Genomic DNA, 16,415 nt, shown 5'->3' with positions numbered 1-16,415 from the left:
CTCCTGCATGCGCTCATCGAAGTCGTACTCCTTTTGTTCTTATTCTTAAGTTAAATCAAATCAAATACAAAATACAATATCAAAATAACACAAGATGAACGGGATCGACTCCCTTGGAAGTCCTTGTAGTCTCGTTCAGTTCAATCCTACCGGACTGTTAGTTGAGCAATAGTTGGCATTAGTCTGGGCGATGTTGCTGGTTCGGAGGTCGAGGCGGAAAGAGTTAAGGATGAACAATTAAGTAAAACAAATGGATTTGTATCTACAACAGACTGGTAGAAATGTTTTTGTAAGATGGGTTCTATGACAATATGAATAATTAACAATAAAAAAAAAAAAAAACATTTCTAAAATCTTTTCCTCTTGAGGATCTCTGGTTTCCAGTTGACTGGATGGCTTTCCTCCGTCGCTGTGTCGTCCTCCTTGTACACTTTAATGGTCTTGTCGGCCTCTGCGGTGATCAGTCTGCTCTCCGAGTTGTCGAACATGCAGGCGAAGATCCCGGACTCGCTGTCCAGGGACCCGGGCTGCACGGCGGAGTGGATGCGCTGGAAGTTGTAACCCGTTCTCCAGTCCCACATGTGGATGGTTCCGTTGTCGGCTCCAGACACCAAGACGCCGTCGGAGTTGACGGCCAGTGTGTTGATGATGGCGTTGTGTCCAGACAGATTTTGGATGAAGTTCCCATCTGGGAACATCCACTGTTTGATGTTGTCGGCAGAGCCAGAAGCAAAGGTGTATTGTCGGGGGTGCAACACCACAGAGCGGACAGACTTCTTGTGGTTGGTCAGAGTGGCTCTGGTCTTCCCAGCAATCAGATCCCACAGCCTAATGGTTGAGTCGTGGCTGCCTGTGATGATCTGTGGCTCGGCCGCCTGGCACCTCACTGTGGCCACGGTGTTGGTGTGGCCCGACAGGGTGTGTACGTTGGCTTTGGTCCTGATATCCCACACCCTGGCTGTGGCGTCTCGGCTGCAGGTCACCAGCACGTCGATGGTGGGATGCAGGTCTAAACCATACACAGCACTGAGGTGTCCATGGAAGTGCCTGATGACCTTGTTGTACTCCAGGTCCCAGCACTTGACTTGCTTGTCTTCTCCACAGGAGAACAGGTACGGGCTGCGGGTGCTGACAGCCACACCCCGCACTGTGCTGATGTGTCCAGTCAGAGAGAGCTTCAGCTTCCCACTGGCCAGGTCCCAGATCTTGATGGTTCTGTCGGCAGATCCAGTGACAAACCATTGATTTCCTGGTTCCACGGCTATGGACCTCACCCAGCCCAGATGACCACTGATGACCCGAAACAGCTTCCATGGGGGATGCCACTGGGGTTTGGGCATAGTCGGTGCTTTCCTGGCGAGGGCAGTGTTTTTGGTACCACCTCCTTCCATGAGTGACACCGTGTTTGAGTGAGGCAGGGATCTTTCCGCTCCCACAGCATGTCTGTGGATATCACCAACACTGGCTGCTGTGCGACTGGCATCCAGCCTGGCTTGAGAGGGCGGCAGAGTGAGGGCCAGGGCGTTGACTCCTCCCTCACTAGGCAACCTGTGTAGCTTGGAGTCAGCCGTCAAGGCGATGCCAGGTCCAGCGGGGTAAGCGTGGGTCCCGGTGATCAAATACTCTGGGTCGTCTCCTCCTGGCTCTGTGTAGCTATGCGGACCGAGCACACCACCAGCAGGCATGATCTGTGGGGGTCGGTCCTTCCCTCCTTCCTTTAGGACAGGCATGTGCATCACAGCAGCAAAGTCTGATTTCAGCTTCACGGACATCTTCACCTTGTGATCGTGAGTAGTACGTCCGTTGATAAAGAAAAGCAAGGTCCACAGGGTAAATAAGGATAGCCAAATGGTTTATTTGCGAAGTATCTCTTTACAGAAGTGGTCCTAAATCTACTTTCCTGCTTTCTCCTGTCAATACTACTACAAGGTAAGAAAACTGTATTTTCCCAGTCTCCAAAAGTCACCGCCGACTCCACACAGGAAATTCCTTAGTAGGGCGCAAGCCGTAAAATTACTTGCTGGTTTCTGCCTTCAGGCCCTTGTTGAGTCCATCCTTCTTCTTCTTCTTCTTATTTGAATTTCCGGCAGTGTAGACGGAAAGATATATATAGATACACAAATGTTCTAGAATGTTCTATCATGACATCATACTGTGACATCACAAATGTTCTAGAATGTTCTATCATGACATCATACTGTGACATCAAAATGTTCTAGAATGTTCTATTATGACATCATACTGTGACATCACAAATGTTCTAGAATGTTCTATTATGACCATACTGTGACATCACAAATGTTCTAGAATGTTCTATTATGACATCATACTGTGACATCACAAATGTTCTAGAATGTTCTATTATGACATCATACTGTGACATCACAACGGAACATGTTTGAGTTCCATTTGAATAATAATAATGTTTGGTAAGGCTGTCCCCGAAGCCTGTTTTTTGGATTCAAACTTCGTCAGGGTTCTTAATTTTTAATAAAAAAATTTAAATACATTTTTTGTTTTAATATAAATTCTTAATTATTATTATTTTTTATCCTCAAACTAAATCCTCAATTTGAATATAGTGATTCAAACTTCGTCAGGGTTTTTCGTACGGACGTTCGAACCTTCATTTTTTATTTAAAAATGTTAATAAAAATTTCTCAATTTCTTTATAGATTTTATATATTTTTTTATATCCTCAAACTAAATTCTCAATTTGAATAAAGTGATTAATCTGATTAAATTAGTCTTTTTTCTTTTATTATTTTGTTATTGATGTAATCAAAAATAACACTGAAACAAAAAAAACGATAATATACGATTGGTAAACACTGTGATTAACCAAAACACTTAAAAGAAAACTGGATGAATTATTATAATAATATGTGGTTGGCACTTCTTTAGCGTTGCTAAAGCCACTAGCCAATGAGTGTATAGCTTTCCAATGATACCCCACGTGGGGTTGTGCGAATCAGGGATCTATAGGTGAAAAATGACAAGCGAAAACAGGAAGTGAAAAACACACACTTCAATGAGTAAATGGAATACTGGAGAACTTTTCTTTTTGTACACAGTTTACCAAAAATCACTCTTAATCACCCATTTCTGAAAAAAAATTATTTGGCGCTGTACTACACAATACTCCAGGCTATGGACCCGCAGTGTTTTCCAGCTTATACCAATTTTTTGGGATATAATTCTTTGGGATATTGCAACTATACTACAGAAAAACGTGAGTACACATGTACAAGTACAACTCAAGTTCAGCCCTATGTTACTCTATTTCATTAGCACTAAAAGTGATTTTTCTTTATTGTGTAAGAAACGTCAGAATGTTATCTTTCAAAAGAGACCAGGCTCATGCATGTGCTATAAGTAATGTATAAAGATAAGCTTTGCAAAAAAAGTATGCAGTCCTCAAGTTCAAGTATAAAAGAATGGCCGCTTTTCTGAGCGCTGATGTTATGTGGTTAATTTGTGTTGATGACAAGACCTCAGCAATGCTTCTGGTGATGAAATTTGTGTTCCTTAATCAAACCCATTTATTTGTATTTCTTTGAGGAAATAATTGTCAATTTATCTTATAAAAGGACCAACATGTTTCAAATGTATTTCTATGAGATTCAAAAATAACAAAATATCCTCAAAAGGCAGGCGTGCACCCATGCCTCGATTACTGACCAGGCATTATGGGTAGTCAGGGCCCCAGACCACTAAAGACCCCAAAAGCCCATATGGATATTAATTGCATCATCTCACTAATTACACCTGAGGTGGTATTGCAATCACGTCTGCCTGCCAGCCAGCCAGCCAGCCAGCCAGCCAGCCAGCCAGCCAGCCAGCCAGCCAGCCAGCCAGCCAGCCAGCCAGCCAGCCAGCCAGCCAGCCAGCCAGCCAGCCAGCCAGCCAGCCAGCCAGCCAGCCAGCCAGCCAGCCAGCCAGCCAGCCAGCCAGCCAGCCAGCCAGCCAGCCAGCCAGCCAGCCAGCCAGCCAGCCAGCCAGCCAGCCAGCCAGCCAGCCAGCCAGCCAGCCAGCCAGCCAGCCAGCCAGCCAGCCAGCCAGCCAGCCAGCCAGCCAGCCAGCCAGCCAGCCAGCCAGCCAGCCAGCCAGCCAGCCAGCCAGCCAGCCAGCAGTCTGACCAGTTCGTTTTGAGATGTTTGTAATTTAGTTTTTAGCGCCTTTGAGGTGCTTTGGTACCATGAGGTGCAAGCATAGTCGTAGTACCCTTGAATGAGTGCTCCTGCCAGAGTCTTCAGGGTATTCTTGTTTACCAGAGAGGAGATCCGGTAAAAGAATCGAGTTCGTTGGTTGACTTTTTTTATTACATTGGATGCCATTTTGTCACAGGAAAGATTAGCCTCTAGGATGGAACCCAGGTAGGTAATTTCATCTTTCCTTGTGACAATATTGTCACCCACTGTAACTGAGAAGCCGTCGGTCTTGCTGAGTTTGTTATTTGAACCGAAGAGAATGGACTCTGTTTTGCCCATGTGTAATGATAGTTTGTTATCAGCGAGCCATATGCAGATTCTGCCGAGTTCCGAGCTAATGGTCTTGTCGGCCTCTGCGGTGATCAGTCTGCTCTCCGAGTTGTCGAACATGCAGGCGAAGATCCCGGACTCGCTGTCCAGGGACCCGGGCTGCACGGCGGCGTGGATGCGCTGGAAGTTGTAACCCGTTCTCCAGTCCCACATGTGGATGGTTCCGTTGTCGGCTCCAGACACCAAGACGCCGTCGGAGTTGACGGCCAGTGTGTTGATGATGGCGTTGTGTCCAGACAGATTTTGGATGAAGTTCCCATCTGGGAACATCCACTGTTTGATGTTGTCGGCAGAGCCAGAAGCAAAGGTGTATTGTCGGGGGTGCAACACCACAGAGCGGACAGACTTCTTGTGGTTGGTCAGAGTGGCTCTGGTCTTCCCAGCAATCAGATCCCACAGCCTAATGGTTGAGTCGTGGCTGCCTGTGATGATCTGTGGCTCGGCCGCCTGGCACCTCACTGTGGCCACGGTGTTGGTGTGGCCCGACAGGGTGTGTACGTTGGCTTTGGTCCTGATATCCCACACCCTGGCTGTGGCGTCTCGGCTGCAGGTCACCAGCACGTCGATGGTGGGATGCAGGTCTAAACCATACACAGCACTGAGGTGTCCATGGTAGTGCCTGACTACCTTGTTGTACTCCAGGTCCCAGCACTTGACTTGCTTGTCTTCTCCACAGGAGAACAGGTATGGGCTGCGGGTGCTGACAGCCACACCCAGTGGCGGACTGGCCATCGGGACGTTCGGGACGAATCCCGATGGGCCGGGACCAAAGTGGGCTGGTCCAAAAAAAAAAAAAAAAAAAAAAAATATATATATATTTTTTTTTTTTTTTTTTTTTTTACTTTTTTTTTTTTTTTTTTTGGCCAGTGTGTGGGCCAGTGTGTGGGCCACTAATGTGGGCCGATGTGTGGGCCAGTGTGTGGGCCAGTGTGTGGGCCAGTGTGTGGGCCAGTGTGTGAGTCGGTGTGTGGGCCACTAATGTGGGCCAGTGTGTGGGCCGGTGTGTGGGCCAGTGTGTGAGTCGGTGTGTGGGCCACTAATGTGGGCCAGTGTGTGGGCCAGTATGTGGGCCGGTGTGTGGGCCGGTGTGTGGGCCAGTATGTGGGCCAGTCTGTGGGCCGGTGTGTGGGCCAGTGTGTGAGTCGGTGTGTGGGCCACTAATGTGGGCCAGTGTGTGGGCCGGTGTGTGGGCCAGTATGTGGGCCGGTGTGTGGGCCGGTGTGTGGGCCAGTATGTGGGCCAGTGTGTGGGCCGGTGTGTGGGCCAGTATGTGGGCCAGTGTGTGGGCCACTAATGTGGGCTGGTATGTGGGCCGGTGTAGTGTGTGGGCCGGTGTAGTGTGTGGGCCAGTGTGTGGGCCATATGTGGGCCGGTGTGTGGGCCATTATGTGGGCCGGTGTGTGGGCCAGTGTGTGGGCCGGCAATAAAACAATAAACAAGTTGCATAAACTAAATCAGATTAAACATGATCACAGTTCTGGTTTGCCTTAAGATGCAGTTTAAGATGGGTCTTGAACATGGAGTATGTAGGGCACTCTCTAATCACAACTGGCAGGCTATTCCAGTAGTTACCACTTTTAACAGAGAACACAGTTTTTGCAATGGTATACCGAAAAGGCACCTTACAGTCCCCTCTACTGATGGCCCTGGTGGTAATGCCAGTGTCTGCTTTCTGTTGGATGAACTCATTCAATGGGGGAGGGGCAAGTCCATGCAGAACCTTGTACATGAAGCAAGTATATTTGAAAACTTGGAAATTCTCGAAACTTAGCATGTTATGTTTTTCTAAAACATTACAGTGATGAAATGAAATTGGTTTCCTATCAAATACTTTTATGGCTTTTTTGTAGAGTAATTATATTGGTGTAAGAGTAGTGACATATGAAAGAGACCAGTTGATAAAACAGTAGGCCTACTCGATGTGTGATAAAATCATTGAATGCAGAAACATCCTTGAACAGGGCCTGATCTGCCTGAAGTTTTCGATGTTAAACTTGACTGTTTGTCACTTTATTCACATGACTTTTTGAAGGTCAATGTAGAGTCCAATGTGACCCCAAGATACTTGAATTAATGTACAATGTCCAGCTCCGCCTCTCCCAGAAACACATTAGAGTGAGTGACCTCTACTGGTGACTTTGTGAACATCATACACACTGTTTTCTTGGTGTTAAGTGAAAGACATGCTTTTGTTAGCCAGTCTTGAATGAGACATGAGACATCAGTGAATGAGATTCACGTTTCCTCCCAACCGCGAGTAGGCCTAGAAGCGCAGAAATGGAGAATGCAAAAAAAAGAAAGGGTGGAGCTGAAAAAGCTAGAATTAAAAAACTAAAATTGCTAGTAAAAGACGCAGAACAATGTTCTAAAATTACAGACATGTTTACCCGCTGCTGCTGCTAATGATGATGAAGTTCAAGTGGAAGGAACCAACAGTAACATGACAGGTGCATGCAGTAGCCTAGTGCATATTCTACTGTTGGTGTCTGCCGGTTCATGAGGGCTAGCTAGCCTATACTAGCTCTTGCAGTGATTTCAGTCATTCTATTACAAGACAATGTGCTTTCCGTATTCCTGATTCCTTACAGCACGTGGACGTAAATAGTTGTGACTCGTGACGTTTTTTCTCGGACTAAAAGTTTAGTTAGCAATGTTAGGACTAGTGCCCACCACAGCATCAGAAGCTAAAGTGCTAACCTAGAGAGCCAATCAGAACCTAGGACGGGCTGCAAATTAATCGGCTACTAATATTATAATAGTAAATACTAAAATAAAATACTATTATGTTCCCTTCCAAATTTTCATGTTGATATAATATTGGTAATCTAATTGATTGAATTGATTAGTTGCCATTTTACATGCTTAAATAAGATGTACCTTAGAATTCCCAACTGTTAGCCATGTTCTCGATCTGTATATGATTAGTCTCATCTACATGTTTGTAAATAACCACAGCTAACTAGCTTAAGCTAACAACTAGGTCAACTACTACCCTGTAGTTAAACATATGTGATTGCATATAACAGCTAACTGCTACAGCTAAGTTGGTAGTTAGCCTATTCCATTAATGTTGAATCTATTTATGAAGGTTGTTGATGGTGGTTGGCGCTGATTAGCAGACATGATTCCGTCAGTCTGCCACAGGGCAGCTGTGTTTGCTGATGCTGCTCACAACCACCAGTAGTGTATGACTGTGTGAATGCTTGATGGTTTCTGTGAAGCGCTTTGTGGAACAATGCTGATATACAGTTAAGAATAATTCGCTTTTGGTTTTTAAGAAACATTTGTAAAGCTATTTTTGAAAACTACAGGGGTGAATAATACTGTTTTCTTTTGCTATTTTCTTTTAGAATACTGTTTTGGAGTCTTAATTTTTTTAATTTTTGTTTTTTTTTATCCACTTTTTCTCCCATTTTCTACATTTTCTCCCATCCCAATTTCGTATCATCCAATTCAACCCTCCCCTGTCACGAACGCTGTTTCTTGCCTCCCACAAGCCGGCTGCAATGTGGACTAAGTCATACATAGCACAAGTCCCCTCCGGTACTTGAGGTAACAGCAGTCGCATCTTTTCACCTGCGCAGCTCGATCTCTCAGTGGCGAGGAGTAATGCGTGGGAGGCTCACGCTGCCCCCGACACTTCCTGATTCTACTGCGCAGGCACACCAACCGACCTGTAGGAGTCGCTGTCCACAACGCCCAATCCCCACCCATCAGTTTCCCACCCCCTAATACGGCCAATGTGTATTAGTATGAACGACCAGCTAAACTGAAAGCAATGTGGAGCGCTGGGCTCGAACAGCCGAGCCCAGCGTCTCCAGTATTTGTGGCGAGCGCCTTGCCCACTACGCCACGTAGCCGCCAATTTTTTAAATTTTTGTTAAGAATATAGGACAGGCATATATAAGCATTATGCTTCAGTCTGTACCTTTTCAGTCACTGTAAAATCAAATATTGTTAAATGATGGGGTATATTGTATTGTGTGAGATGATGACTGAATAAACTACTACTACTACTACTACTACTACTACTTTGGGTGTTTTCAAAAGGCTGAAAAACGCTGTATGAATTCAAGCCATTATTATTGATTGCTGATGTTCTTCTTATGCAGTTGACTCTGAGGAAAGAGAGAGAGAGAGAGAGAGAGAGAGAGAGAGAGAGAGCGAGAGAGAGAGAGAGAGAGAGAGAGAGAGAGAGAGAGAGAGAGAGAGAGAGAGAGAGAGAAAACAGGCTCTTGGAATGGGTGTCTGGGAGGAAGTGGGGGGTCTTTCAATGTTGATTAAACGGCAAGCAACTAATGTCATGAGTGCCAAATTAAAGGACAATAAATCCAATCTAACTGAAATTGTGTAGCACAGACCTTTCTATTAGGGATGCTTGATATTGGCTTTTTTACCGATACCGATATACCGATATTGTCCAACTCTTAATTTCCGATACCGATATCAACCGATATCAACCGATACCGATATATGCAGGGTTTCCCGCCCCAAGAAATGGAATAATTTCAGGTAATTAACATTACATATCTCTTGTTGTGGAATTAACACAACATTATGCATACTTTTGACAATAAATAAAATCAGAATTGGTTCTTACTTGCTTGCCTGGGTAAATAAAGGTTATAGAAATGTAAATAAAATATTATTTCTTTAAAACCGATACAGATATTTTTCGATATCACATTTTAATGCCGATATCGGCCGATAATATCGGTAGGCCGATAATATCGGACATCCCTACTTTCTATGGATCAAAACCTCAATATTATTATGGTGTAGTTAATACTTCATGTATCCTTAATCCCTAGGCTAATGAGGCACTAAGATGTTAGTAAAAAAAAAACATATGCCAATGACGGGAAGTAACGGTATATGTATGTGTGTGTCTGTGTGTGTGTGTGTGTGCACTGTGCATGAGTGCACATCTAGGGGCGGTGTGTAGATTTGGTCTCCCTGATGTTGACTCCTCTGGACAAGTGTTTCATAACGCCCGTTGTGTGGGCCGGTTTCGGGGCCGGTGCGTGGGCCGGTTTCGGGGCCGGTGTGTGGGCTGGTGCGTCTGAATGTCCCGGGCTGAATTTGTGTCCCAGTCCGCCACTGGCCACACCCCGCACTGTGCTGATGTGTCCAGTCAGAGAGAGCTTCAGCTTCCCACTGGCCAGGTCCCAGATCTTGATGGTTCTGTCGGCAGATCCAGTGACAAACCATTGATTTCCTGGTTCCACGGCTATGGACCTCACCCAGCCCAGATGACCACTGATGACCCGAAACAGCTTCCATGGGGGATGCCACTGGGGTTTGGGCATAGTCGGTGCTTTCCTGGCGAGGGCGGTGTTTTTGGTACCACCTCCTTCCATGAGTGACACCGTGTTTGAGTGAGGCAGGGATCTTTCCGCTCCCACAGCATGTCTGTGGATATCACCAACACTGGCTGCTGTGCGACTGGCATCCAGCCTGGCTTGAGAGGGCGGCAGAGTGAGGGCCAGGGCGTTGACTCCTCCCTCACTAGGCAACCTGTGTAGCTTGGAGTCAGCCGTCAAGGCGATGCCAGGTCCAGCGGGGTAAGCGTGGGTCCCGGTGATCAGGTACTCTGGGTCGTCTCCTCCTGGCTCTGTGTAGCTATGCGGACCGAGCACACCACCAGCAGGCATGATCTGTGGGGGTCGGTCCTTCCCTCCTTCCTTTAGGACAGGCATGTGCATCACAGCAGCAAAGTCTGATTTCAGCTTCACGGACATCTTCACCTTGTGATCGTGAGTAGTACGTCCGTTGATAAAGAAAAGCAAGGTCCACAGGGTAAATAAGGATAGCCAAATGGTTTATTTGCGAAGTATCTCTTTACAGAAGTGGTCCTAAATCTACTTTCCTGCTTTCTCCTGTCAATACTACTACAAGGTAAGAAAACTGTATTTTCCCAGTCTCCAAAAGTCACCGCCGACTCCACACAGGAAATTCCTTAGTAGGGCGCAAGCCGTAAAACTACTTGCTGGTTTCTGCCTTCAGGCCCTTGTTGAGTCCATCCTTCTTCTTCTTCTTCTTATTTGAATTTCCGGCAGAGTAGACGCATCGAGGCGTATTACTGCCCTCCGCAATTCTTTTTATGGGCTCTTCTTCTTCTCCTTCTTCTCCTTCTTCACCTTCTTTTTCTTCTTCTACTGGACCCCGTCATCACCTACATTGTCCATTGGAGTGCAGCTACGGGTTCGATTCCCGCTCCTCCCGGGCAGCGTGTCGATGTGTCCTTGAGCAAGACACTTAACCCCTAATTGCTCCCGATGAGCAGGTTGGCACCTTGCATGGTTGCTTCCGCCGTCGGTGTGTGAATGTGTGAGTGAATGGGTAAAATGTGAGTAACAAATTGTAAAGCGCTTTGGATAAAAGCGCTATATAAAAAAGCAGCCATTTACCATTTACAAGTACAACTCAAGTTCAGCCCTATGTTACTCTATTTCATTAGCACTAAAAGTGATTTTTCTTTATTGTGTAAGAAACGTCAGAATGTTATCTTTCAAAAGAGACCAGGCTCATGCATGTGCTATAAGTAATGTATAAAGATAAGCTTTGCAAAAAAAGTATGCAGTCCTCAAGTTCAAGTATAAAAGAATGGCCGCTTTTCTGAGCGCTGATGTTATGTGGTTAATTTGTGTTGATGACAAGACCTCAGCAATGCTTCTGGTGATGAAATTTGTGTTCCTTAATCAAACCCATTTATTTGTATTTCTTTGAGGAAATAATTGTCAATTTATCTTATAAAAGGACCAACATGTTTCAAATGTATTTCTATGAGATTCAAAAATAACAAAATATCCTCAAAAGGCAGGCGTGCACCCATGCCTCGATTACTGACCAGGCATTATGGGTAGTCAGGGCCCCAGACCACTAAAGACCCCAAAAGCCCAGGATTCATATGGATATTAATTGCATCATCTCACTAATTACACCTGAGGTGGTATTGCAATCACGCCTGCCTGCCTGCCTGCCTGCCTGCCTGCCTGCCTGCCTGCCTGCCTGCCTGCCTGCCTGCCTGCCTGCCTGCCTGCCTGCCTGCCTGCCTGCCTGCCTGCCTGCCTGCCTGCCTGCCTGCCTGCCTGCCTGCCTGCCTGCCTGCCTGCCTGCCTGCCTGCCTGCCTGCAGTTAGTTTTGAGATGTTTGTAATTTAGTTTTTAGCGCCTTTGAGGTGCTTTGGTACCATGAGGTGCAAGCATAGTCGTAGTACCCTTGAATGAGTGCTCCTGCCAGAGTCTTCAGGGTATTCTTGTTTACCAGAGAGGAGATCCGGTAAAAGAATCGAGTTCGTTGGTTGACTTTTTTTATTACATTGGATGCCATTTTGTCACAGGAAAGATTAGCCTCTAGGATGGAACCCAGGTAGGTAATTTCATCTTTCCTTGTGACAATATTGTCACCCACTGTAACTGAGAAGCCGTCGGACTTGCTGAGTTTGTTATTTGAACCGAAGAGAATGGACTCTGTTTTGCCCATGTGTAATGATAGTTTGTTATCAGCGAGCCATATGCAGATTCTGCCGAGTTCCGAGCTGAGGGTTTTTTCAACCTGTAACTTGTTCTTGTCAGAGACCAGCAGGGCTGAGTCGTCCGCAAACAGGAAGCCATACTATTTCCCCTAAAATACACATTTGTGATGAAAAAGATAATAATATATATAATAAATTACTGAACGACTATAAATGTTTTGATGACCAAGACCTAACAACTGATGGACTACCTTCAGTCAGCTCTTGGACAGTGATTGAGTGGGCCTGTACACACCACTTATTTCTTCACAGCAGCCTGTGTGTTACACTGAGATGTGCCAGTGACTCCTAGGTGGAGGGGGGCGGGGGCAACCGCGGGGGGGGGCGGGGATGCTCTCTTATTGTCGGTACACAGTGTGAGAAGAGCATTTATGCAGGTGAACACCAGAAAGGCTGCTGGCCCAGATGGAATAACAGGTCGCATACTTAAGTCCTGTGCTAACCAATAGCCCCTGTGTTCACCGCCATATTTTATCGATCCCTGGCGGAGTCAGTGGTCCCTGCCTGCTTCAAGATGTCTACCATCATCCCTGTACCAAAGAAACCCTCCCCAACAGGTCTCAATGACTACAGACCGGTGGCACTCACCTCTGTGGCCATGAAATGTTTCGAGAGGCTGGTCAAGGATCACATTTGTGCCTCCCTCCCCAGTGATATGGACCCTATGCAATTTGCATACAGGCTGATGATACTGCACAGCACCCTCTCTCACCTGGACCGCCAGAAGGGGGGCTATGTGAGACTGTTGTTCATTGCCTACAGCTCAGCGTTCAACACCATAGTCCCCACCAGACTGGTGGACAAGCTGATCGAGCTGGGTCTGAGCTCCGCTCTGAGCGCCTGGATACTGGACTTTCTGAGTGAAAGGCCCCAGGCGGTCAGGGTGGGGGGACAGACCTCCAACACCATCACCCTGAGCATCGGGTCCCCCCAGGGCTGTGTTCTGAGCCCCCTGCTGTACTCACTATACACACATGACTGTGTGGCCAAGTTCAGCTCCAACTCCATAGTGAAGTTTGCGGACGACACAGTGGTGGTGGGGCTGATCTCGGACAACGACGAGAAGGCCTACCGGGAGGAGGTTGAGGTACTGGAACGCTGGTGCCAGGACAACAGCCTGCTCCTGAACATTGGTAAAACCAAGGAGCTGATCGTGGATTTTAGGAGGAGACAGCAGGAGACACACACACCACTGAGGATAAACGGGGCTACCGTGGACAGGGTGAGCAGCTTCAAGTACCTGGGGGTCCACATCTCAGAGGACCTGACATGGACAACACACATACTGTAGACTCAGTCGTAAAAAAGGCGAAGCAGCGCCTCTACCACCTGAGACAGTTAAGGAAGTTCAGAGTATCTGGGAAGATACTCCAGTCCTTCTACTCCGGAGCTGTAGAGAGCATCTTGACTGGAAACATCACTGCCTGGTATGGCAACAGCACGGCACAGGACAAGAAGGCCCTACAGAGAGTGGTGCGCTCAGCCGAGCGTACCACGGGTATTGCACTACCAACCCTGCAGGTCCTATACAACGAGGTGCAAATCCAGAGCCTGCAGGATAATGAAAGACCCTCACCACCCCAACAACAGCCTGTTCATGCTGCTGCGGTCAGGCAAACGCCTGCGAACACCAGTAACTAGGACAGAGAGACTTCGGCTCAGCTTCTTCCCCCAGGCCATCAGAACCTTGAACACTGAACTCTCCATGCACAAGAACACATGAGCACACACACAACACACACACACACACTGTACACGCTCACACACTAGCAGCCACTTTAACATGAGCACACACACACTCATGCTGCACACGCTCACACGTAAGGTCACTTTACAGAAGGAAAGGTCACTTTAAGAGTAGTATAGTAGAGCTTAAGATTGTATAATATACCGGGGGCGGCTACGTGGCGTAGTGGGCAAGGCGCTCGCCACGAAATGCTGGAGACGCTGGGCTCGTCAGTTCGATCCCAGCGCTCCACATTTGCTTTCAGTTTAGCTGGTCGTCCGTACTAATACACATTGGCCGTATTAGGGGGTGGGAAACTGATGGGTGGGGATCGGGCGTTGTGGACAGCGACTCCTACAGGTCGGTTGGTGCGCCTGCGCAGTAGAATCAGGAAGTGTCGGGGGCAGCGTGAGCCTCCCACGCGTTACTCCTCGCCACTGAGAGATCGAGCTGCGCAGGTGAAAAGATGCGACTGCTGTTACCTCAAGTACCGGAGGGGACTTGTGCTATGTATGACTTAGTCCACATTGCAGCCGGCTTGTGGGAGGCAAGAAACAGCGTTCGTGACAGGGGAGGGTTGAATTGGATGATACGAAATTGGGATGGGAGGAAAATATAGAAAATGGGAGAAAAAGTGGATCAAAAAAAAAGATTGTATAATATACCATTGTATAGCAGTGTACATACTGTAAAGACCCAGTGCCTCATCCGTAGCCAACAGTGTATTGCACTATCACAGGACCTAGCATGTCCTACCATGCTCTGTAAATAACTCATGTACAGATACCGATATGCCCTACTTATTTAGTTGTTTATTGCACAATGTTGTTCTATTGGTTGGATTCTTATTATATATTACTATTGTATTATGCACATCGTTGCGGGCGGGACCCCCCGCATTTCACTGCATATCTCCTCAATATTGTGACTGCGGCCATGTTATTTTCCCCTTTTGCTTTTTAATGGAAAGCAGCTCTATGACTGGCAATGTCACTAACTCTGTACTTACATTGTAATCATAACTACCTACCTCAATCTATAGTTTATCCATATAACACTGTATGGTAGCTATGTACAATACTGTACATATACATTTATCTATATCTGTATGAATATATCTGCATATATTCCTGTTTACATACCCGTATATACTACCCACACACTGTATATACTTTATATATATACTCTGTTATACCACTGGATAGTATGGCTTACTACCAGTGTATCTGTGTATTACTGTACATACATTAGATTAGCACAATTACTCAGTAGCTTTGTTATATCTATTCCATATAATCACTTGTTACATTGTATATTGTTTTGCACTTTACTGTTACCTTGCACTCTGGTTAGATGCAAACTTTTCATTGTACTGTATTTGTGCTGTACAAGGATGATACATTTTTATCTAATCCACTAGAAACTCAGTGGCATGACGTTTAATATATTTGAGAACGCGTTGCATCTATGCAACACTTTGACCATGTTCCAATATTGTTGAGTAGGTTGCCATAGGGCATAAAAAGACAGGACATGTTGGGAGCTATTCAACACATAGGCCTACAGTAAGATAATGGTAATGATGACCCACTGCAAGGTAGTGGAAAGGAAGTGACCAAAACACAGAAAATATATATTTTTGGGTATAAAATCAAGTTTATTTCACAAACATTTGTAAATAGTAGATATCTGCAGTGAGGAGGATGAAACTATCTCACAGCCTTGTATTATAGCTGACCTCTGACTGGGTTGATCCACATTTCTGGCGCAGTGGTGGTTGGAGGGTATTTTGGTTTTGGTTCCACATACAGTGCATCCCTGTTCTGGTCCCGGATATGGTTCTAGTGCAGAACACACCAACCAACAGTGTTCTTATTTAGATCCTTTATTAGAATATGTTTGTATTTTGAGGGCAAATTAAGCGAAATCATAGTTACTTTAATTTCTACATTTATTTTAGTGGAGGTAAAAAAAAATAAACGGAACAAAAAATACACTGGTGGTGGCATTCTGAATGTATAGGGTAAACAGATATGCTAAGATACATAAAGAAAAGTCAAAACACACTAAAAGCCATGATTGAATTTGGTAGAACATCCCCACCCTTCAGGAAGCACACTGCAGCCGAGGAGCAGCTAACACTCTGGCAACGGCACCAGGTTCTTCAGCCAGCGTGAATCGGTGAGTCTTCTTGGCCGAGCCGAAGCCCGAGAAGCCCATGACTGCGGCCATCTCGTCATCCTCCTCAAAGTCCACGTCCTCCTCCGCCCTCCTCTTCCTCTCTTTCTGCTTCTCCTTCTTGTACGCCTTGGATTTCTCCTCCTCCTCCCGGAGCTCCTGCATGCGCTCATCGAAGTCGTACTCCTTTTGTTCTTATTCTTAAGTTAAATCAAATCAAATACAAAATACAATATCAAAATAACACAAGATGAACGGGATCGACTCCCTTGGAAGTCCTTGTAGTCTCGTTCAGTTCAATCCTACCGGACTGTTAGTTGAGCAATAGTTGGCATTAGTCTGGGCGATGTTGCTGGTTCGGAGGTCGAGGCGGAAAGAGTTAAGGATGAACAATTAAGTAAAACAAATGGATTTGTATCTACAACAGACTGGT

The 16,415-nt window shown here is 46.1% G+C and overlaps 1 protein-coding gene across 1 annotated transcript; it reads right to left on the bottom strand.

The window, feature by feature from the left end:
- Positions 1 to 347: 347 nt before the first annotated feature.
- Positions 348 to 16,147, bottom strand: LOC311248381 (uncharacterized protein; the record flags this gene model as incomplete). Its single annotated transcript, XM_084339271.1, has 4 exons — positions 348 to 1,778; positions 4,515 to 5,252; positions 9,650 to 10,288; positions 15,947 to 16,147. The coding sequence occupies 4 exons, from the start codon at positions 16,145 to 16,147 to the stop codon at positions 348 to 350; spliced, it is 3,009 nt and encodes a 1,002-aa protein (XP_084195397.1).
- Between the last annotated feature and the right edge of the window lie 268 nt (positions 16,148 to 16,415).

Source organism: Notolepis coatsorum (assembly GCF_963971535.1).
Source record: "Notolepis coatsorum genome assembly, contig: SCAFFOLD_267, whole genome shotgun sequence".
Taxonomy (NCBI): domain Eukaryota; kingdom Metazoa; phylum Chordata; class Actinopteri; order Aulopiformes; family Paralepididae; genus Notolepis; species Notolepis coatsorum.
Note: the sequence above shows the minus strand (reverse complement) of the source record. Positions and strands in the feature narration are given on the sequence as shown.